Genomic DNA, 19,276 nt, shown 5'->3' on the forward strand with positions numbered 1-19,276 from the left:
AAGAATAAAAGATCGATAGCAATTGACTAGGAATGCATTTAGACAAGGCAACGAGGGATTGGGGCTCCTCATAAGTTAAATTTACGGCACTGACAGCGATAACTTAGTGAGCTGATGAATTGAGGCAGTCAAATGACAGACAGCCTCCTTCACAGAGCCATGTCAATTCGGGGTTGTGTCATGATCTTAAACCACCATGGGCACCTCTCAGTTGCTCAGGCCTAGCTACACCATCTTCTTGACCTCAGGTCCCTTAAGTGTAACGACATGTAAACCTTGGAGTTGGTTGGATCGCGGTGTATCTTGTGAAATATTGCGAGGATTCCGAGATCATCCGTGTTTGACAGCTAGAGCGCAAAGTGCTCGTTTCAATTGCATGAGTAAAAATACACTCATATAGCCCTTACTGCGGTGTCGGGCAGCGCGTCGCTCATCTCACCTCAATTGTTATGGTGAATGAGATCTCACTCATCGCCACTCCAGGGATGAACAAGTCAGCAGTGAGGGTAAGGTAAGGGCTTGGCCCTTAGATCGATCGGCCAAGTAAGAATATGAACGGTCGAGACCGCGCGTAAAGGACAGATTGAACAGCGATGATAGTGATAGAATGAATATAAAGATAGTTGAGTGAAAACACCAGAACAAACTGTCAAACGATCTATCAACAGTGGTTCAAGTGAGTTGGTGCGGAGACAAACAGAGAGACGCGTTGCGTTAGTTGTCCCCGCAACAAAAAAACAGAGCCAACGCGTCGGGAGGAAAATGATCCGTCAATGCATCGAATTTTCAATTGACGAGGGACACAAAACAAACCGAAGAGGACAGACAAAGGAACAACCACATCGCATGACCGAAATATAACGACTAATCTCATAGATTAACGAGCAGCTTATCACATACAACATAAACCCACCACGACGAACTCTATTCCCACTATCCACAGCCTCGTCACCTCATCCCGCCAGGCATCAGCATCTCATCTCATCTCAACAGTCCCCACCAAAACGCAACATGGATAACTATCAGAGAATAGAAAAAGTCGGAGAAGGTTTGATCGTCCATGCCATGTCTGATACATATTATTGACTCTTCTCAGGTACTTATGGTGTTGTCTACAAAGCCCGTGATCTCAGCCACAATGGCCGCATTGTCGCTCTCAAAAAGATCCGTCTTGAGACCGAAGACGAAGGCGTTCCCAGCACCGCCATCCGCGAGATTTCCGTCCTGAGAGAACTGAGCCACCCCAACGTCGTCAGCCTCCTGAATATTGTTCACGCCGATGGCCACAAGCTCTACCTCGTCATGGAATTCCTCGACCTTGATCTTAAAAAGTACATGGACTCGCTCCCCGTCACAGACGGCGGTCGTGGAAAGCCTCTTCCCACCGGAACTGCCACTACCGTGCGAAACTTGGGAATGGATGAGAAGGTCGTGCAGAAGTTTATGCTGGATCTGGTCCAGGGTATTAAATATTGTCACTCGCGTCGGATATTGCATCGCGACTTGAAGCCACAGAACTTGCTCATTGATAAGGATGGAAATCTCAAATTGGCTGATTTTGGTTTGGCGAGAGCATTTGGTGTTCCTTTGAGAAGTTATACCCATGAAGTTGTTACGCTGTGGTATCGCGCACCCGAGGTCTTGCTTGGTGGACGACAGTATTCGACTGGTGTTGATATGTGGTCTGTCGGTACCATCTTTGCTGAGATGTGTTCCCGAAAGCCCCTTTTCCCTGGTGATTCCGAAATCGATGAGATCTTCAAGATCTTCCGGTGAGTCAACCCCGACCTAGATCCTTGAGGACGAGTACTTATCTTGGCAGGACCCTCGGGACACCCGATGAAGACGCCTGGCCTGGTGTCACCACGTACCCAGATTTTAAGCCGTCTTTCCCCAAGTGGCAGCGAGATTTCTCTACTCCTCTTTGCCCGAACCTGGATGAGGCTGGTCTAGAGCTACTTGACTACATGCTCATCTGCGATCCCGTAACTCGCATTTCTGCCAAGGCGGCCCTGAACCATCCTTACTTTGATGAGATTCTGTGAGTAGTGCTACCAGATTTAACGGGAGTATCGCTGACAAATAATTACCGCAGGGGACGTCACTGATTCACCGATTCACTGAGTCTTGATGTGAGAGGAGATGATGAACGGAATATTGTAGAATAAGACTAAGGAAATGCATGAAAACGGTATCATTGAGGGTATGAGTAAGAAACAGGATGAGCTTAATGAGGATTACGGCAAAGGAGGCAATTGTTGATGATAGATGGCATAAGGATCGGAGGTCAAAATTGTAAACTGTATTTGTTTGTGCTGCATTGTTCTTCCCTTCATACCATTCCAACCCAGGCGTGATCGACTAACATTTGAGGTCTCGCATTTATTGTCTTGACTGACTGAGCTCACACAAGACGACATGAAGAAGGGTCAAAGTGAATAGAAGTATACTAAGAATTATGTACAAAATTTCAAGGTCATTTCTCAGACCTTGGCCTTGGTAGTAGCACCAATAGCAGCTCCAGAAGCAGGAATCAAGAAATCGCTAGCCTTGACACGTCCATCAGTTCCACGAGCACCCTTGAGCGTGGACGCATCCGTGCTCTTGAAAGAGGCATCATTCCAGGTATCTTTGCTATCCCACGAGTTTCCAGAAGCAGAAACCTTGCTATTCAAGCTAACCTGATCACCAGTGTTGCTGGCAGCAACGTTCTTGGTGACCTTGGACGAAGAGCTGCGCAGGTTGAAACCGTTGTCGCCGTTCTTCCAAGCAGTGTTACGGTCAAAGGTCAGAGAACCAGGGTTTCCGTTATCGATGAAGCCCTTCTTGGCGTTCTGGAAGGCGATGCAGTTCTTGACGATATGGTTCGCGGGAGGGTTGTTGGTGATGCCAAGCTTGAAACCGTTGCCGTCACCTTCGAAGGGCGTGAAACTCCAGCGGTTAAAACCGTTGCCCCAGGCGTAGACCTCATCGAGCGTCACGGGCGAGCCGAACATGTACAGGTCCAGACCATCGTCGACGTTGTCCCATAGACGGGCATTGCGGAGGACATTGCCTTCACCTTGACCGTCTTTGCAAGCGAAGCCGTCGGCACTCTCACCGTTCTTGCGAGGGTCACGGTTACGGTAGGAGTCGAGGTTGATGACTTGGTTGTTGGAGGAAGCGCCCTCGAGCTGGAAGCCGGTCTCATAGTTGTCATGAGTGGAGAGACCTTCGTAGTAGTTGTTGGAGGCGTCTCTGGCATAGATACCATAAGGGCCATTGATGATCCTGTGAAATGTAAGCATTCGAATCCTTGAGGTTCAAGTTGAACTTACTCGAGATTATAGAAAGACCACCACTCAGCATTTTGGATATGGAAGACGCCACGCTCAGCGTTGGGGAGCGACTCGCCAACAGCCTTTGGTGTACTGCATCATGTTAGTCTTGCCACACTCTCCATTGTAGTTGCCACTTACCCAGGCATGTTCTCTCCATCGATGATAACCTTCTCATTCTGATAAGGCTTCACAGTAATGGGACTTCCCTTCGCACCACTCGTCTTGACCTGAATGTTCTTCGAAGGAGCATAAGTACCCTTTCTCAGATAGATAAAGTCACCAGCCTTGGCAGCATCAATGGCAGACTGGATCGATCCATATGGTGCAGCAAGAGTACCAGAGCCAGTACCAGTAGGAGATACAAAGATATCCTTAGCGTTGGCACCAGCCAGGAAGGCTAGGACAATTGCGGGGGTAAGCTTAATAACAACCATATTTGCGAGATCCAATGATTAGAATTCTGTGACAATTCTTCATTTTCGATGGATTTGTCTATTGTTTTATGTATAAGAAACGCACTACATGTAATTTCCTAGATGGGGCGTACGGATTGGTCCACTCCGAAGGGGACGACGAGGTTAAGGATGAGGGGTATTTCCACCAATAAGACGATATTACCCCTTTCAGAAGATCGCTGTTTCACTGGTGGACATCATCTCGGAGACGTTTCAAAGGAAGTATTTGGGGGCATCTTGGAAATTGGGGGATTCAAGGTGGCTCATTCATTCCTTGATGAAGTTAGTAAACCGATGATTCGGGGAGAGATAGGCCGAAGCGGTGTGATCATATGTTCAGGAGTTTCCTCTGTCCAATCGCTCAACTCTCTATGCTCGTAAAGATATCTTTAACCGACAGTTCCTTGTCACTTATAGGACATCACAAGTGCCGATCCGCAAAGCAAGCATGGGGAATACGAGCTAGTCATGAACGGCCCGGGTCGTTGTGAGTCTCCGGAGTAGCTGAGTTGTTTGCATTACAACTCATCGCTGCTACCTACACGTTAATGCTCTGCAAAATTATCTCTGTGGTTGTTTCCTCGTTTGCTCCCCTTTCCATATCTCTTACCGCTCCATGATTTCAGGTAATTCCCATGCCGATAAATACTTCTTAGCCTTGGACCAATTCCAAATCCGCTACACGAAGATGTCAGAAGGATCAAATGATTGAAGATTTGCCAACAAGTTTAAGCTTCCAGCCTATATCTCTGATATCTCCTACACTAGAAGAAGCTTCCCACCGGAGCACGCCCTTTCCGCCTGGCCCAAGAAAAGAGGGCAAAGTACATGCTTCATATTGCGTATCAATGTTCAGGATCTCATAAGTGAGAGAGACTTTGTTACTCATAAATGAAGTACTAGCGGCCATACTAGCTCACGTCAGATCCTGGACTAGAACCTCCGTGTTCAGACGGCGACCAATGCTTTGAGGTTGAAGGCGTACCGTCTTAGTAAGAATCGATGGAGTCCAGACAGTGATTGGCTTCAGCCTCGTGATTCTACAACGTCATCATTACCAAACTTCATTCGTTCGACTAAGCACTTGATAATAGTGCCCAACCTTCAAAGAAGTATAAAAACTACTGTTCCGGGAAGTCATTTTCTCGAAACCTTCATCTGAGTCAATAGTGGATATAGCTCGAAGAATTCATGCAATTTACACACAAAAATGGGTGAGTTGGCATACCCCTCATTTGATCTCACATCTGACATGACCAGCCACCGAAACCAATAATCAAGGCCTCAGCTACGGCGTCGGCAACATCAACGCCAGAGGTGCGTTTACTGCCGAAATCAAGATTGCTCCCCGGGTCGGCCTTGAAGACATTTGGCAGGGTCAGTATGCCGGCGCTCAAGTGATGGGAAAGCGTCCAGGCATGTACATCAAGTACCTACCTACGAAGTATCACCCTATCAACGGCGATATGCTCACGGGAGGCTGCTATCTCTTCGACACGGTTGAGAATGCAAAAGGCTTCGAGGACTGGACAACAAATGAGTTCGAAGTGGGCGAGCCAAAAACGACCTATTGGAAACAACCTTTGTTCAGGCATGTTGATGCTTTTGTTTGGAACGTCATCGGTGCTCATAACTTCACTCCAGTCGAAGAGCATGGCATCGGTCGTTTCCAGCGTTGGACTTACCACCATGTCGGTGTCGAAGCCATCTTGAAGCAGCTGTATCCTGTTCTCAAAGATGCAGCCGAGAGAAGAGGAGCTGGCTCGTTTTGGCTTCTACACCGACCAGAGGATAAGATGATCTCTGTTCACATGTCGTTCCCCAAACCGGAAGATGGTGATCATGAGGCCATGCGTGAAGAGGTCGAGGATATTGCCCGTGAAGGCTCCGTTGCGGATGTCTTTCCTGATGCACTCGAGGTGGGACCGCTACTAGATAGAACGAGCATTTACTACGCTGTTTGGCAGCCTTTGGCGCAGGGAGATGGTGTCAAGGTCACGAGCCCAAACTTTCCCGACATTGCAAAGGCGTCGAATGGAGCAGCTTGAGTGTTTCACATAGGGAGCCCAATAAATTGATGAATGCTGTCTATTGATCTCATAACCGATGTTCACAAACGAACCGAACTTTTATGCTTCCAATCTGTAACCTATCCCAACAGTGCCTTTTTCACTTTCTCAACCTCCTCCGAAGTTCCACAAACCAACCCAGCTCTATCATCACACCCCTTCAATATAGTATCAAATACTCTCGCACCCGTCTCAGAGTCAATAGCCTGTCCACCTGCGCACTCGACAACGAGCGCTACAGGAAGCAGCTCGTAAAGTCTTCGCAGCTTAGCCTTGCTAGCAGAAGTTACTGGTGAGATGTACACGCCGTGACCCTTGACTAAAGCATGATAGATATCAGGGATGAGACCTCCCGAGTACCGTAGAGTGTACTTGTCAGTGATGAACTTTGTCACAAGGCTCATGTACTTCTCATTCTCGGCGGCGGCTCGGAGGTTGGCGGGTGCAAAGTAGCGTGTTTTGAAGGGAGGCTCAGCGAGTCGAAGCTCAGGTCGCGCCACGACGAACTTTTGGGTGTCGTTGAGGCTGACTTCGAAGCATACAGGCTTAGATCCTGGGACTCGAAGGGCAACAATGGCGAGGGTTCGTGGACCGAATACTCCAAGAACAGAGGCGATTTGTTTCTCTGTAGGTTGCCCAACTGCAGTCACGCCGTCCCAGATGCCGACAATTGTACCCACGGACCAGTTGGGTCCGATGATAGAGCTTCCATCAAGAGGATCGAAAGCAACAGTGTATTGCTCAGCACTGCTATCAGCCTGCGTTGTCTCTCCTGCGCGCGCTGGCTTCTCGACAGGGTCCTCTTCACTGCTGGCAGTTTTGATAGCCGATGACTTAGCAATACTGTCACGAATAATGTTCTCGGCCAGAACATCGACGTTCAGCTGCTCATCACCAAAAGCATTCTCTGTGCCGACGATGGAAACATCATATGATCCTCTTAGCCCTTTGCCAATATCTGCAATAGCGCTTAAAAGCTGAGGAATGACCGAGTCCCGCAATGAAGCTCTGTTTTCTTGGGGTAGCGCTGATTTGAGGAACGGCGCGAGCTCGAGCTCGGGCGCTTTTGTTGGAGACATTTTTGGTGGATGTGATGTTGAAAATGTCAAGTTCAAAATGTCGATCTCGAATTTGAGGTTGCGTCACTGAAAATTGACGCAATTGAGCTGCTGTCATGGTCGAGCTTAACCAGAAATAGTTTAGAGAGTGGTTATCGACGGCCCGATTAGCGTTGATAGCGGGCGATAAGGACGCCTCTGAATCTTGACATCACATCATGGCCATGGCGTTCAGCCATTTTTGCCTTTATCTCAACATCGAATGTCAGACGGCCAGAGGAAGACAGAACTAGACTTTCTGCTCATGCGAGTAGGCAGGGTGTATGATTCTTACCTGTTTCCATTCAGAGGATTTTATGACTTACCGACTCCATGAAGTCAAATAAAACTCATGAAGTCTAAAAGCTTTCTCTGCTAAGAAGTTAGATTAAAGAACTCTCGATTCAACAATCCTCAAGTTTGTCATATGTTGTCTTCATGGTTTAAATCAGGAGATATCTCTGAGGAGCAATTTCGGGATGCGAATCAGCTGAGACCGAATTTCCGGGAAACCCGGCTGCTTGGTCTTATCGGGCCGCATAAATCTGGTTTAGAATATCGTATCACTATTTCTCCCGTGATAATAAAAGCGAATATGATTAAGACTGTGCCTATGACTGAATCACCTGATCAATTAGTGTTGAGAGAATCAATTAAGTCAGAGCGGGATGATGGATGAGTACATGCGGAACCGGGTCCGCAATACGCAATACGACGAAAGATGAGGTGTCACAAATCGATCGACATTGAACAAATCTTGATTCGATAACTGCTCAATTCTGACAAGATACCTTGGTTCCACGGAATGTCTCGCGGAATCGCATTAGATTATCGACATGTACACGTTTCCTCGATACTCGGCGGCCGCGGAGTTCCATGTCCGCCAGATCATCAGCTGTCCCAATTGACACCAGAATCGACTTTATAATTTGGATTCGCTGGCAAATCGTCAGATCAAAGGGTCTGCATAGCAGTATATTCATTAAACTCTTACGATGACGCAACAGTCTCGCTAGCAACAACAGGCCCCTTCAGCAGCACAGGGTTTCCATCGTAGAAGTTCTTGATATCGCCAAAGACAGCAGCGGCCGCCTCGCTAGCAGCAGCCTTCTCAAACACCTCAAGGCTCTCCCACTCAAGAGTAGCCTGGATCTGGAAGGGTGCACCCTCCTGGAAGGTAAGAATCTTGTAGTTCTTGAGACCGTGGGAACCCCATTTGCTGCAGAGGCATTAGTAATTGCATCGAATTCTGGTGGTATGTCAGATCGGGTCCCACTTACGATGCGACAAGAGGCATGTGCTTTGTGAGATAATAATCCAGGTCGAAAGAAGGACCGGAAGGATAGACAACGAGAACTTGAGCCATTTTGATATACAAAAAAGTGATTTGAGTGAAGTTTTTGGCGATAATTGTTTCAGTGAAACGGCCTCGGCAGCTAAAATCGAGGGGTAGCAAGCATTTATATAACGGTACCGAGCGGGGGTGAGAGGTAGCTCCCCACCTTGCGAATTGGGTGAGGCGAACGGGTTAACGGAGCCATCCTCGGGGTGATGTGATTGATGGAGACCGATTACTCAGCTTGGGAATCTAGTTGAATGGTGTTTTTGATTTCAGGAGGGTCCCGAGGTTGAGCGGTCAACAATTGCCTTGGCTAATTAACGTTAGTTGGCTAATGCAGCCACGCCAGGTACAAGTGCGTGGCTTGATAAGCTTATCAAATTTTGGCCGGTGTGACATCCATCGACAGGATTTTGACAAAAGGTGGCAATGGGAAGTAAAAATATCATTCAAGTGGTCTAAAATACATCAACGGAAAATGAATATCTTCTCTCCAGCCAGACCAGATTTGCCCTGGTTTGCAACAATGACAATGCGACGATATGTTGGTAGGCTGTCTTCCATATCATCCGATGCATCCTCCATCAGCTTCAAGATCAGATATACTTCCTCTCTGTTACCCCCCTTCTGTCGTTCTGTTGATCGAGCATGTAGACGCGTATAGCTCGTGAACTCTCCCCGGCCATCGCCGAATTGTCCCTCCCGATACCGAGGTATCGCCATCAGAGATCCAACTCTTGGCCTTCCAGTTCCAAAAGTGGGGGATTAGACCAGCTTTCAGGACCAAATCGCAGACAGAGTTGCTTGAGGGTCCTCTCAGGACTAACATCTAAGACTGAATCTTTGAAACATAAGGTAAGCCATCCCAAGTAACATCACAGGCCAATACCGTGATATGATCATCTGTAGAGTGCAAGCGCTCCAGTGATGATACCTGAAGGAAATCCCAAGTAATGTATGCATTACAGGATAGCCGTGACCACGATGGGTCACCAACAAGCCGGGCTGATTTGTTCGGCCTCAAGCGCATACAGAGAAGATCATCTATGGATGCTTCTTTCCATGCGCCAAGAAATGATGTGAGGGCTGATATTTGCTGGTACTAGGATGTAATCCCAGCTATTGCATCAATTCTGTCGCTAAGAAAAGTAAAGTCTCTCCTCGAGTAGACTGAAACCCAACGATACCAGCTTCCCTTGTCGTTCGTATATGGCTCATCAGGACACGTGTCGAGTATCGCTTAACAACTCGCCGACAGAACTTGTAATTCATCTCGCAATCCGCAAGCCATTCTCCATGTGTTGCGATTCGGTCGCCAGAGTATGACTTCCCTGGGTCTGCTTTTCTAAACTGCCAGGTTTGGATGGTTAAGCGCTATACGATACAGTTCGCATCAGTATAAGCATTGCGTGGGCAAGTTTGAACGACTTACATGTTTGCACGGAAAGAGAAGAAATGATGGTATTAATATGCATATAAGTCATTCCCCATCCCTGAAACAATATATGAGTCTTGAGAACCGCACAGAAAATGCCATTGGCTGTGCTCGACTTTGCAATATGTAGCTGAAGCTGTGGGCTCAACTGTGACTCATCTTCTTTTCATCTTCTTTGTGTTCTATCGTACTCTTCCGATAGTACTTAGTCCCATATACTTGGACGAGAGAACATGTCTCTGCTGAGCCCCGAAGTTGGTCATGATCTGGATGTCATTCGACCTGTTCTTTTCCAACTCTGGCTTCTTTGCTGGACTTAATAATCTGCTTTATAACACCCTGAAATAATTGACAAGGTATCTATGTTCTTGAAACCATTTTTGTCTAATCCACTTCCATTGGAGAGGCAAAGGGGGCAAGCCTTGAGAATTAATCTTAGGTGCTTATATGTCCCCGCTAACAATCAGGTGACGTTTCGCTTGAGTCCCTTGAAGCAGGGCTCTAAATTGCCAAGACACTTCAATCAACAAGGCTCCATATCGCTGCGCCCAAATAATCGCAAGTTCCCATTCCGTCTGTTGTTGACCATACAATTGATTGATTAAATGCACATGCGAAGATCATTCCTTTTCCAATCCTCATAGCCTTCTTCAACCAATCCTACTTGCAAGCCACAAACAGCCCGTTCTGCCTTGTTTGCCCCGCACCTTCTCTTTATCGGATAGATCAACGGGGATCGGGTCATATTAGGTCTCGATAGCAATCAGCCTAATAGCGACACAGCCACTTGCAAGACGCCAGTGAGGCATCAACGCCGGATTGCGGTAGCACAACCGCTAAGATGATAGTGGGAGGCAACCAGGAAGAGGCCTCCACTTTGCGATCCCCCGCCTGTCAGATTTAGTTTAATAGGGCTGAACAGGCCCAAGACTTTGCGCGCATCAGCATCAACTTCCAAACATCGCTTAATTGAAGCTTAAACAGTCTATTCACTACCTAAATGTCGCAGCAACCTCCTTACTGGCAAGGTTCCCAGGGCGGCGCGCCCCCTCAGCCGGGCTATCCGGGACAGCAGCAGCCTGGCCAGGGCTACTACCAGCCACCTCCAGGCCAACAACCGCCTTACGGCTACCAGCAGCAAGGCCCACCTGGAGGACAGCCAAATCAGCCATATCCTCCTGTAGGCCAACAATACCCTCCTTCAGGTCAGCAGGGCCAATATCAGCAGCATTCACAGGGCTATCCACAACAGCCTCACGGCCAGCAAGCCCCCGGACACCAAGCGCCTTACGGGCAACAGCCTCCTCCGGCTCCTTATGGACAGGGACAGTATCCTCCCCAGCAATACGGCGGTCCTCAGCAAGGCCAGCCTCCATACCCTGGCCAGCAACAACAGCAGCCACCGTACCCAGGTCAACAATGGCACCAGCAGCCTGGACAGCAGCAGTATGGTGGGCCGCCAGTAAACGTTCCTCCAACGCCAGCATCGCCAGGTTATGACCCAGCCCAAAAGGCATGGGTCAAGCCTGTAGACACCGCAGCAGACGTGGAGGCTCTCCGAAAGGCCATGAAGGGAATGGGCTGTGATGAAAAGGCTCTGATTCGTGTTCTCGTCAGCCCCAAATACGCTGATCCATGGACTATGGCCCAGCTAGTCCGGGACTACAATAGCCGTTTCATGCGCGATCTCGCAAAGGACATCGAAAGCGAGACCCGTGGCGACTTTGAAACATGTCTTCTCGCTCTGATTCGCGGACCATTGGAGAATGACGTTCAAAATCTGTCAAAGGCTCTTAACCGCGCTGGCACCGATGAAGATGCGTTGAACGATGTTCTTCTCTGCCGCTCAAATGCAGATATTCGTGCTATTACAGCCGAGTACAAGCGTTTCCGAGGCAAAGAACTTCTGGTCGATATCAAGGAGGATGTCGACGATACCCTCTACCGACTCTACAGCATGGTTCTTGCCGCCAGGCGAGCGGAGGATAATGCTCCAGTGATTCCTCACGAGATTGACCAGAAGATTACAGAACTGCAGAGGGCCACTGAGGGTACAATCGGTGCCAACGCTGTTTCTGTAGCCCAGATATTCACCAGCAGCAACGACGCCCAAGTTCGTGCAATGAACGATGCATATCAACACAAATATCACCGCAGTCTTGAGAGTGTTATTGAGAAGGAGTTCCGCGGTGACATGGAAGACGTGCTGCTGCGGATACTCTACCATGCACAGGATCGAGCTCGATCTGATGCAGGCAGACTCAGTATGCCACTGAACAAGTCGATGCGTAAGGACCGTCTCTTCATCAACAGACTCGTCAGTCTCTACTGGGATCAGGGGCGCTTATATCAGACAAAGCAGGCGTACAAGCCAGTTACTGGTGCTACGTTGAGTGGGAATATCAAGTCGGTGCTGAGCGGTGACTACAAGGACTTTGCTCTGGCATTGATTGGTGAGAAATAGGTATTATGAAGCAATGTTGGATACTCTGTCAAAGGTTGTTTATTTTGAACATGCAGTCAGATTACAAGCCTTGACCAAGTTATCTTGTTGTGATGCAAAGTATATACGGGACTTTTGGTAGCTTGAGTCCTTGATTGCGAATGCGATACATGAATATAATAAAAGCTTACCTGCGGCCGAGAAGTGCAATGCTCACAACCCTTCAACAATCTGTGGAGCACCAGATGGAAGGCACATATCAATGTCAGTGTTGGAAATGCGTCCCCCTCCAAGAATGTCAGGACTCACTATGAGTGGCTTGTAATAAGTCACAATTTTCAACCCCCTTGCGAATCTCGCCTGATTTCTATCGTCTTCAGTCCATATTACTCTTTAATTTCTCTGGCCACCTGGTGAGATGACCTGGCTGTCTGAGCTGACACATAATGGTGGTCTACCATGTTGGTGGCATGATGTATCAAAGGTTGCACGTTGGGGACAGATATACGGTCTTGAAGCGCCACAACAGACTGCTAGCAAATTACAGGCGAGAATGCCCAAGACATGTGCTGACGAGAGATTATTTGCACTTTCAGTCGCATGAGAGCCTGCTTCCGGTCATATTAAGAAATCAGGCTGGCGGTTAAGACTTTGGTACTTAATCCCCGCCTCTCGCGTCCTCCTTCTTTCTCTGTATCTTCTTTCTTCTCTTGCCCTCTAGCGTCTTTTAGCATCTCACGTTGGAATATCGTTCAGGTAAACCGACACAATGCACAATCCGTACTCACAGGTTTGCGCTATCCCTCAGTGCAACAGACCACGCAAACACTTCACCACTAAGATCTCGCCATGGTGCCAATACCGTACGTGCTCGCGTCTCTAATCTTGCACCTACCAGATTTGCTAAAAATGGGCTTTGTTTGGAACCTTAGATGTTTGCCCTACGTGTACAGGCCGTTCGAAGCGAGCAGCGTATCGAGCCTGCTTTGTTTGCAACCCTCCACCACGCGACGACGACTGCTGCATTGTGATGTAGCGTCATTATGGTACGACTGAAGCAGAAGCACTATGTTTCTCTGCAGACCTCAGTTTCACACGGCGACAGGGTGCTAGACATTATTATATCATTAGCATGCGTTGGCCGGTCATTGTGACTTCCTATCAAGTGGATAAGCCGGTGATACACCGTCAGCATACTTACCGGTCCAGCCTACATGGTCCTGGCATACATATTGAGGCTACCGTATCAATGCGACAGCACCTTTTGTGATAATGATTGAATGCTTTACGGTGTGACCTCCACACTTCCATAATTTCTCGTAGTTGCATAAGTGAAAGTGAGACATGAGACTTGGTTATATAAGAGGGGGAATAACCTGCTTCTCCACCGGATCCTGCATCTTTCCATTAACTACGAATAGCAGCCCACAATGGTAAACAACCAGCAGCAATCTGCTGTCGCCCAGAAAGCAAACTGTACCGACTTACACAACCAGCAAGACCTGCGTGGTTATCCCACAACCTTGGCGCCCTCCCACAGCAAGTACTACCTTTTTTCCAGCGACTTCATCGATTATCTTGTCGGGGGGCGACCGCTCCCGCAATCTTAGGCGTGCGCTGCTCATACGGCATCAATGGAGCTCTGCTCCGACACCAAGTCGACCTAGAGACCTGGACCGCTCATTACACAGGTTCGGGGCCGGATTCCAAACAGCAGGCTCTGGCAGACAAAGAGTTCTTTGCGAGTCGAGAACGATCTCCCAAGCCCGTGGTGCTAGGGCTTGACAAGGCAGACCATGCTGTTCGCTATGCCTTGGATGCCGGCTTGATCGACGCTGGTTGGATAGAGGGTCTGGAGGTCAAGGATCCCTCTCCGGATCTACGCAAGGCACTGCAGGGTGTGAGTCTCATAATTTATGCGGGCGGCGTCAGTTACCTAAGCTCCTGAGCTTTCGCTCGCATCATTGCTGTAGTCGGTAGATCAAGCAACCTCTGGGTCGCTAGCACTGTGATTGGGACACCCTCCTATGAAGAGATAGCGACTGAATTGACAGAGCACGGGCTTGTGACCGAGAGGCTTCCGGGCGTTGTGCTTCGTTTACACCGCTTCGCCTCTGCTCAGGAACAGAGTGATGCGCGTGGACTGGATCCGACTGGCCTTGAGGATATGGGTTATGTATGTGCTGATGTTTTCATATCCCGTTCTGTGAGGAGATATCAAAGCCACCTATAGCAAATCTGATTGCGGATCTCGGCGGTGTTCAGTTGACGGACGCTGATGGCGTGGCTTGAGGCAGATGCAGCATGAGAGGCCAGGGAAAGCTTAACTTTCATCCGTTGCAATCTGAATCCTCTATTTCTCAGAACATCCTACTGTAAAAAGCAGCGAGTTTTCTCAAGTATGTATTTAATATTAGAACCTTGCTCTCGGCGCCCTATCCTTTCAATTTAGGCTATCAAAGTCTCAGATTTTGGAATTATGCTTCTACAAACGCATCAAGAACTCCCCTCACGTATTTCATCATTTCGTCTTGATATACCTGCTCTTTGATAATTAGAGGGTTCCGAGTGTCAGTAGACCTTTCCAGATAAGCCTTTTCATACAGAAGAGGCCGTCCATTTCTGAGAAAGTGGACCCCTAAACGGTACAAGGACAAACTGTTCGTGATGAGGACAGAGTTCGCCCTTCTATCGCTGGCGTTTTGGGACTGCGTTTGAAATTGTTGCCAAGACGCATACCAAGTCTGAAGTGCCGATTCCAGAGCCGAAGTATCGACGGGTAATATTGACGTTTGGGCTTCGAGCAAAAGCGAGTTGACTGCCAAGACCAAAAGATTCATTCCAAAGGCTGTCAGATTTGTCTCAGCAGGAGCATGGCCTCCCATGAGGCCTTTAACGGAGGACAGGAAACAGCTAGAAGGATCTTGGGCTGGTAGTGCAGCCCATAGAGATGCAGAGCAAGCCGTCCAGCTGGCATCGTCGCATGGGAAAGAGGCCCTCGTATCTGTCGGGGATAGAATGGGTTTACTGCCACAAAGTATTGACTGGTAGCAGTCAACTGCATACACGCCCCAAAGCACTCGTTTGTTTGACTCTTTTTGTATCCACGATGTCCAAAAGTGTGCATTGCGTGTAGCTTTGGTACATTCGCCGTGAACCTTGAGAAGACCTTCGTGTCGTATTGCTGCGACGAGGAGCGGATGTATGAGCCGAGACGCAGCTCTTTCGACACTTCCTCCGTTCGCCATAGCAGCAAACTGTAGCAGTACCAGAGCCTGTAGTTCTTGAAAGGTTGGCGAGCTTCCGTTGGAACGAAGACAGGACTTAGCCAGCTGTGATGGAAGAGAGCCGTAAAGTAACTTTGCTTCCGTCGTAGAAATAGAATCTCTTTCAAAACCGGCGCCGATAAAGCAAATTGTTCGAATAAGAACAGAAGGCGATGAAGCTAGACAGAATGTTGGAACATGCAATAGTGGAAGTGAAGAGTGAAAGTGCGAGAAGAAGAGCCTGGCCAGCGTCTCAAGGCGATGCACAGGGATGGTCTCTGGGCCGTCAAGCTCAAGAAGGAAGTCGGCTGGAAGTCGGAAGTTATCCGGGCAGACGAGTCCGTCATTTGTTCTCATACCGGTCCAGAGATCATTGTTGCCAGGTACGGTGTTTTCGCCAATGGGCGATGTCATATGGCTAGGGCTCCATGTCCAACTACTCATGTCAACCATGCTTTCGATGTCAACGAGTTGTGATAGAAAGTCAATTTCGCCAAAGGATGATGTGTCAAAGAATGAAAAGTCGACATTCTGCTCGAGCGGTGGCTGCGGTTCATTTTGCTGTGCGATCCCCTGTGGCGACGGGTTTGAACTGGCGATGCTGGGCGTCGTTTTCCTCGTTCGTTTCTTGCGGCCAGCTTTCACGCACGTTGACTTCTTCTGTTGACATCGCGAGCACGGAAAACCCTTCTTGTCGAGGTCGCATCGGACCTTGGACGTGGCGCAACTGACGCAGCTTCTGTTCATTTTTGTTGAGGGAAATGTGTGAGTTCGTGATATCGGGATTTCGGGCGCTGGAAGTATTAAGTAGAATTTCCCGATCAGAAAGTCCCGCAGCTTTAGTGTGTGCTGATGAAGTTTTAGCATGCTTACGGTGTATGTTTGTCAGATTTTAGAGGCATTGCAGCCAGCCAGATGTGACTGTCATTGGTCAGTCCCCAAGAGCATCGGGATTATTTTAGGAAATTCCGATAGCTGAAAGTCCCGAAACCCCGGAATCGCATCATCAAGCCAGGACAGGATTTATCACTGCTGGAAGCTTTAATATATGAACAGACGTAGTTGTCTACCTCTACTTACATCTTACTCCTCATGTCAGTCTCAGATCAACTATCACTCTTCCTACCCATACCAGCTCCTCAGCTTTATCATTGTTCATCGCTCAGGAAAGATGTCGAAGACTGCCTCCAACGAAAAGCCCAAGCAACTCTACCAAACATGGTTTGATAGATTCTGCTTGGTAACTCGGCGAGAAGACCCAACTACTCATTCCACTTGGCAAAAGCACGCAATCGTCGCCATAACAACTCTGTCTGCATTCACAGCACCATTTGCCTCATGCATTCTCTTCCCATCGTTTACAACTCTTGTCGACTACTTTCACACCACCGAAACAAAAGTCGCACTTACTACAACTGTCTTTCTTCTTGGCTTGGCTATTGCTCCGCTGTGGTGGAGTACCCTGAGCCAGCAGTATGGCCGTCGACCAGTTCTAGTCTCAAGCTTCCTCATCTCAACAGTTGCGGTGATTGTCTGCGCAGTCTCCAACTCGCTGCCTCTAATCATCGTCTTTCGACTTATCGAAGCAATGGGCTGCTCGTCTGCTCAAAGCGTTGGTGCCGGCGTCATAAGCGACATCTACATCTCGACCGAGCGTGGATCAGCTTTGGGCTGGTTTTACCTGGGAACACTTATTGGACCTTTGGTTGCACCCATCATTGGTGGCGCTTTGCAAGTCTGGCTTGGATGGCGTGCAAACTTGTACTTCATGGCCATTTTCACCTTCATCGCTGCCATGCTCACTCTGTTGGTTCTGCCCGAGACACTTGTCAACTCGTCTACTGAGCAGCCGAAGCTATGGCACCAGGTCCTCAAACGCGATGCCCTCGCACCACTCCCTAAACTGAAGTTTTTGATGGTTTCTTCCATTGCTCTGACTATTGCCTATGTGAGCATCTGCTTTGCAAGCCTGTACTGCTTCAACACGACACTTCCATACGCTTACGCTGCTGCACCTTACAACTTCTCAGCCATCGAAATTGGTCTTTGCTATATCAGCAATTGTCTCGGATACGCCATCGGAAGTGTCGTCGGAGGCAAACTGAGCGATGCCAAGTTGCGACAGTACCAGAAAACTCATGAGGGTGCCATCCGCCCCATCGAGAGGATCAAGACAGTTTGGTACGGCGTTGGCTTTATCCCCGCTGGATTGATCATCTACGGGTGGTTGATTGAGAAAAAGGTGTTTTGGATTGCTCCTCTTATCGGAGCTTTCTTGTTCGGCCTGGGTCTCATGCTTGTTACGGCAACGGTTATGCCTTTCCTTGTTGATATCAAGCCGGGAGTCGGTGCTTCAGTCGTCGCTGATCTCAACTTGGTCCGTAACATTCTTGCTGCCGTTGGCACTGTAGTGTCTCCAATCGCCACGGCAAGTATTGGCTTTGGGTGGTGGATGTCTATCTTGGCTTTGATCTGCTCTTTGGCAGTTGGCTGCATTGTCATCGTTGTGTGGAGAGAAGGAGCGGAACAGAACCCTACTGATGGGACGGTCGTGTGAAATTTAGACCAGAGATGAAGCAAAAGGAAGAAAGGCGAGTTCACGACTCCTTGTTTTCTTATGGTGTATTGCTGTTTTAAGAGTTCCATATACTTATAGAAGGGTTGCTCATGGAGCAATATATATTTACAATAGAGCATAGACTGTACTTCCAACTGACACCAAGTTTCAATTCCTCAAAACCTATCTAGTTGAACACCATATTGTCGCACTTAACAGGTTAGACTCCTAGAGGGCCGTAGACATTCCACCATCGACAATCAAGTTCACTCCGTTGACATATTTACCGAGGCTGCTTCCAAGGAAGACAACCGCGTTAGCGATATCCTGCGCCTGTCCGACCTTCCCAAGAGGAATAGAGTCGATAAGACTCTTGAGGAACTCAGGGTTGGCCGTCATGATCTGCTGAAACTGGCTCAACTCCACGGTTCCATCCGGCTTGTCAACAGGAGGAGAATCGATGGTGCCAGGAACGATCGTGTTGATCCTGATACCCTTAGGTCCGAGCCATCGTCCAAAGTCCTTGGCCAAGGTGGCCTGGGCGCGCTTGAGCGTGGTGTATGGTCCTCGGATTGCTGGATGTCTAGCTTCGAAGCCAGCCAGAGAGCTGATCACGATAATTGAGCCTGTACCGTTGCACTTCTCAAGATGAGGCTCGGAAGCGTTGATAAGGTTCACGAGGCCAAGAACATCGGCATGGAAGCTCTTTTCCCAGTCGTCAATGCTCGGGCTGACATACTTGGGACAAGCTATAGTATTGTCAGCAGGAATAATAACACGATTCGCCAAAGATAAATACCGTTAGCAACAACGAGGTCAATTCTTCCAAACTCTTTGGCTGAGGCTTCGACCCAGCCTTGGATCGAAGCGGCATTGGAAATGTCAACGCTGGTTCCAACAGCTCGTGCTCCGTCAGTGGCATCTTTGAAGTTTGCGAATTCATCGCCTCGGACATTGCGAGAGCAATAAGATACACTGACACCTTCACTCAGTAGAGTCTCGACGATGACCCTTCCAATGCCCTTAGTGCCGCCGGTGACGAGGGCATGGGCGCCAGTAAGTTGAGGAATGAAGCGAGACATGTTGGTGGTGGGCTGTTTGCTACTGTTTCTGTTTAGCCTTTTCCAAATATTCCATCTGAGAAGCATACCGTTTGGTTTTGCTATCTACGTATTGTTTTTGAACTGTGATGATGAACTTCTGTGTATACCATTTGGGCATACTTCTGGTGTCTTTTGTACTGGCGAACACTAGATGCTTAGAATCACTGAAGAACGCATTTCACAACTCATTCT

The 19,276-nt window shown here is 48.5% G+C and overlaps 10 protein-coding genes across 10 annotated transcripts; 5 read left to right on the forward strand and 5 right to left on the reverse strand.

Moving 5' to 3' along the window:
- Positions 1 to 779: 779 nt before the first annotated feature.
- Positions 780 to 2,404, forward strand: FOBCDRAFT_265966 (kinase-like domain-containing protein). Its single transcript, XM_031193628.3, has 4 exons — positions 780 to 1,048; positions 1,097 to 1,772; positions 1,823 to 2,041; positions 2,096 to 2,404. Exons 1-4 carry the CDS (start codon positions 1,012 to 1,014, stop codon positions 2,106 to 2,108), a joined length of 945 nt encoding a protein of 314 aa, XP_031030249.2. The 5' UTR covers positions 780 to 1,011; the 3' UTR covers positions 2,109 to 2,404.
- Positions 2,405 to 2,483: 79 nt separating this feature from the next.
- On the reverse strand, positions 2,484 to 3,754 carry FOBCDRAFT_265967 (pectin lyase fold/virulence factor; the record flags this gene model as incomplete). The annotated part of the gene is made up of 3 exons (XM_031193629.2): positions 2,484 to 3,270; positions 3,318 to 3,410; positions 3,459 to 3,754. 3 exons carry the CDS (start codon positions 3,752 to 3,754, stop codon positions 2,484 to 2,486), a joined length of 1,176 nt encoding a protein of 391 aa, XP_031030250.1.
- A 1,094-nt stretch (positions 3,755 to 4,848) lies between these two features.
- Positions 4,849 to 5,845, forward strand: FOBCDRAFT_193369 (uncharacterized protein). Its single transcript, XM_031193630.3, has 2 exons — positions 4,849 to 4,989; positions 5,036 to 5,845. The coding sequence occupies exons 1-2, from the start codon at positions 4,986 to 4,988 to the stop codon at positions 5,821 to 5,823; spliced, it is 792 nt and encodes a 263-aa protein (XP_031030251.2). The 5' UTR covers positions 4,849 to 4,985; the 3' UTR covers positions 5,824 to 5,845.
- On the reverse strand, positions 5,839 to 6,996 carry FOBCDRAFT_12276 (uncharacterized protein). Its single transcript, XM_031193631.3, has one exon. The coding sequence runs from the start codon at positions 6,921 to 6,923 to the stop codon at positions 5,925 to 5,927; it is 999 nt and encodes a 332-aa protein (XP_031030252.2). The 5' UTR covers positions 6,924 to 6,996; the 3' UTR covers positions 5,839 to 5,924.
- A 416-nt stretch (positions 6,997 to 7,412) lies between these two features.
- On the reverse strand, positions 7,413 to 8,412 carry FOBCDRAFT_254556 (uncharacterized protein). Its single transcript, XM_031193632.3, has 4 exons — positions 8,222 to 8,412; positions 7,936 to 8,160; positions 7,733 to 7,904; positions 7,413 to 7,486 (listed from the first exon to the last, which is right to left on the reverse strand). Exons 1-4 carry the CDS (start codon positions 8,305 to 8,307, stop codon positions 7,469 to 7,471), a joined length of 501 nt encoding a protein of 166 aa, XP_031030253.3. The 5' UTR covers positions 8,308 to 8,412; the 3' UTR covers positions 7,413 to 7,468.
- A 2,195-nt stretch (positions 8,413 to 10,607) lies between these two features.
- FOBCDRAFT_234401 (uncharacterized protein) lies at positions 10,608 to 12,369 on the forward strand. Its single transcript, XM_054707832.2, has one exon. The coding sequence runs from the start codon at positions 10,716 to 10,718 to the stop codon at positions 12,177 to 12,179; it is 1,464 nt and encodes a 487-aa protein (XP_054563807.1). The 5' UTR covers positions 10,608 to 10,715; the 3' UTR covers positions 12,180 to 12,369.
- Positions 12,370 to 13,568: 1,199 nt separating this feature from the next.
- FOBCDRAFT_254558 (uncharacterized protein) lies at positions 13,569 to 14,450 on the forward strand (the record flags this gene model as incomplete). The annotated part of the gene is made up of 4 exons (XM_059611128.1): positions 13,569 to 13,667; positions 13,703 to 14,089; positions 14,132 to 14,254; positions 14,392 to 14,450. Exons 1-4 carry the CDS (start codon positions 13,589 to 13,591, stop codon positions 14,448 to 14,450), a joined length of 648 nt encoding a protein of 215 aa, XP_059466391.1. The 5' UTR covers positions 13,569 to 13,588.
- Positions 14,451 to 14,527: 77 nt separating this feature from the next.
- On the reverse strand, positions 14,528 to 16,191 carry FOBCDRAFT_234404 (fungal-specific transcription factor domain-containing protein). The gene has a single exon (XM_031193635.3). The coding sequence runs from the start codon at positions 16,169 to 16,171 to the stop codon at positions 14,636 to 14,638; it is 1,536 nt and encodes a 511-aa protein (XP_031030256.2). The 5' UTR covers positions 16,172 to 16,191; the 3' UTR covers positions 14,528 to 14,635.
- A 253-nt stretch (positions 16,192 to 16,444) lies between these two features.
- FOBCDRAFT_234405 (major facilitator superfamily domain-containing protein) lies at positions 16,445 to 18,135 on the forward strand. The gene has a single exon (XM_031193636.3). It carries the CDS (start codon positions 16,473 to 16,475, stop codon positions 17,979 to 17,981), a length of 1,509 nt encoding a protein of 502 aa, XP_031030257.3. The 5' UTR covers positions 16,445 to 16,472; the 3' UTR covers positions 17,982 to 18,135.
- A 74-nt stretch (positions 18,136 to 18,209) lies between these two features.
- On the reverse strand, positions 18,210 to 19,063 carry FOBCDRAFT_209347 (uncharacterized protein; the record flags this gene model as incomplete). The annotated part of the gene is made up of 2 exons (XM_031193638.2): positions 18,210 to 18,730; positions 18,781 to 19,063. The coding sequence occupies 2 exons, from the start codon at positions 19,061 to 19,063 to the stop codon at positions 18,210 to 18,212; spliced, it is 804 nt and encodes a 267-aa protein (XP_031030259.2).
- Positions 19,064 to 19,276: the final 213 nt, after the last annotated feature.

Source organism: Fusarium oxysporum, chromosome XII (assembly GCF_013085055.1).
Source record: "Fusarium oxysporum Fo47 chromosome XII, complete sequence".
Classification (NCBI taxonomy): domain Eukaryota; kingdom Fungi; phylum Ascomycota; class Sordariomycetes; order Hypocreales; family Nectriaceae; genus Fusarium; species Fusarium oxysporum.

Coding starts and splice junctions, on each gene's coding strand:
- FOBCDRAFT_265966 (XM_031193628.3), top strand. CDS start 1,012: ATGGATAACTATCAGAGAATAGAAAAAGTCGGAGAAG. Junction 1,049..1,096: donor AATAGAAAAAGTCGGAGAAG/GTTTGATCGTCC, acceptor GACTCTTCTCAG/GTACTTATGGTGTTGTCTAC. Junction 1,773..1,822: donor GAGATCTTCAAGATCTTCCG/GTGAGTCAACCC, acceptor TTATCTTGGCAG/GACCCTCGGGACACCCGATG.
- FOBCDRAFT_12276 (XM_031193631.3), bottom strand. CDS start 6,923: ATGTCTCCAACAAAAGCGCCCGAGCTCGAGCTCGCGCCGTTCCTCAAA.
- FOBCDRAFT_254556 (XM_031193632.3), bottom strand. CDS start 8,307: ATGGCTCAAGTTCTCGTTGTCTATCCTTCCGGTCCTTCTTTCGACCTG. Junction 8,161..8,221: donor CACATGCCTCTTGTCGCATC/GTAAGTGGGACC, acceptor ATGCCTCTGCAG/CAAATGGGGTTCCCACGGTC. Junction 7,905..7,935: donor AGCGAGACTGTTGCGTCATC/GTAAGAGTTTAA, acceptor ACTGCTATGCAG/ACCCTTTGATCTGACGATTT.
- FOBCDRAFT_234401 (XM_054707832.2), top strand. CDS start 10,716: ATGTCGCAGCAACCTCCTTACTGGCAAGGTTCCCAGGGCGGCGCGCCC.
- FOBCDRAFT_234404 (XM_031193635.3), bottom strand. CDS start 16,171: ATGAACAGAAGCTGCGTCAGTTGCGCCACGTCCAAGGTCCGATGCGAC.
- FOBCDRAFT_234405 (XM_031193636.3), top strand. CDS start 16,473: ATGAACAGACGTAGTTGTCTACCTCTACTTACATCTTACTCCTCATGT.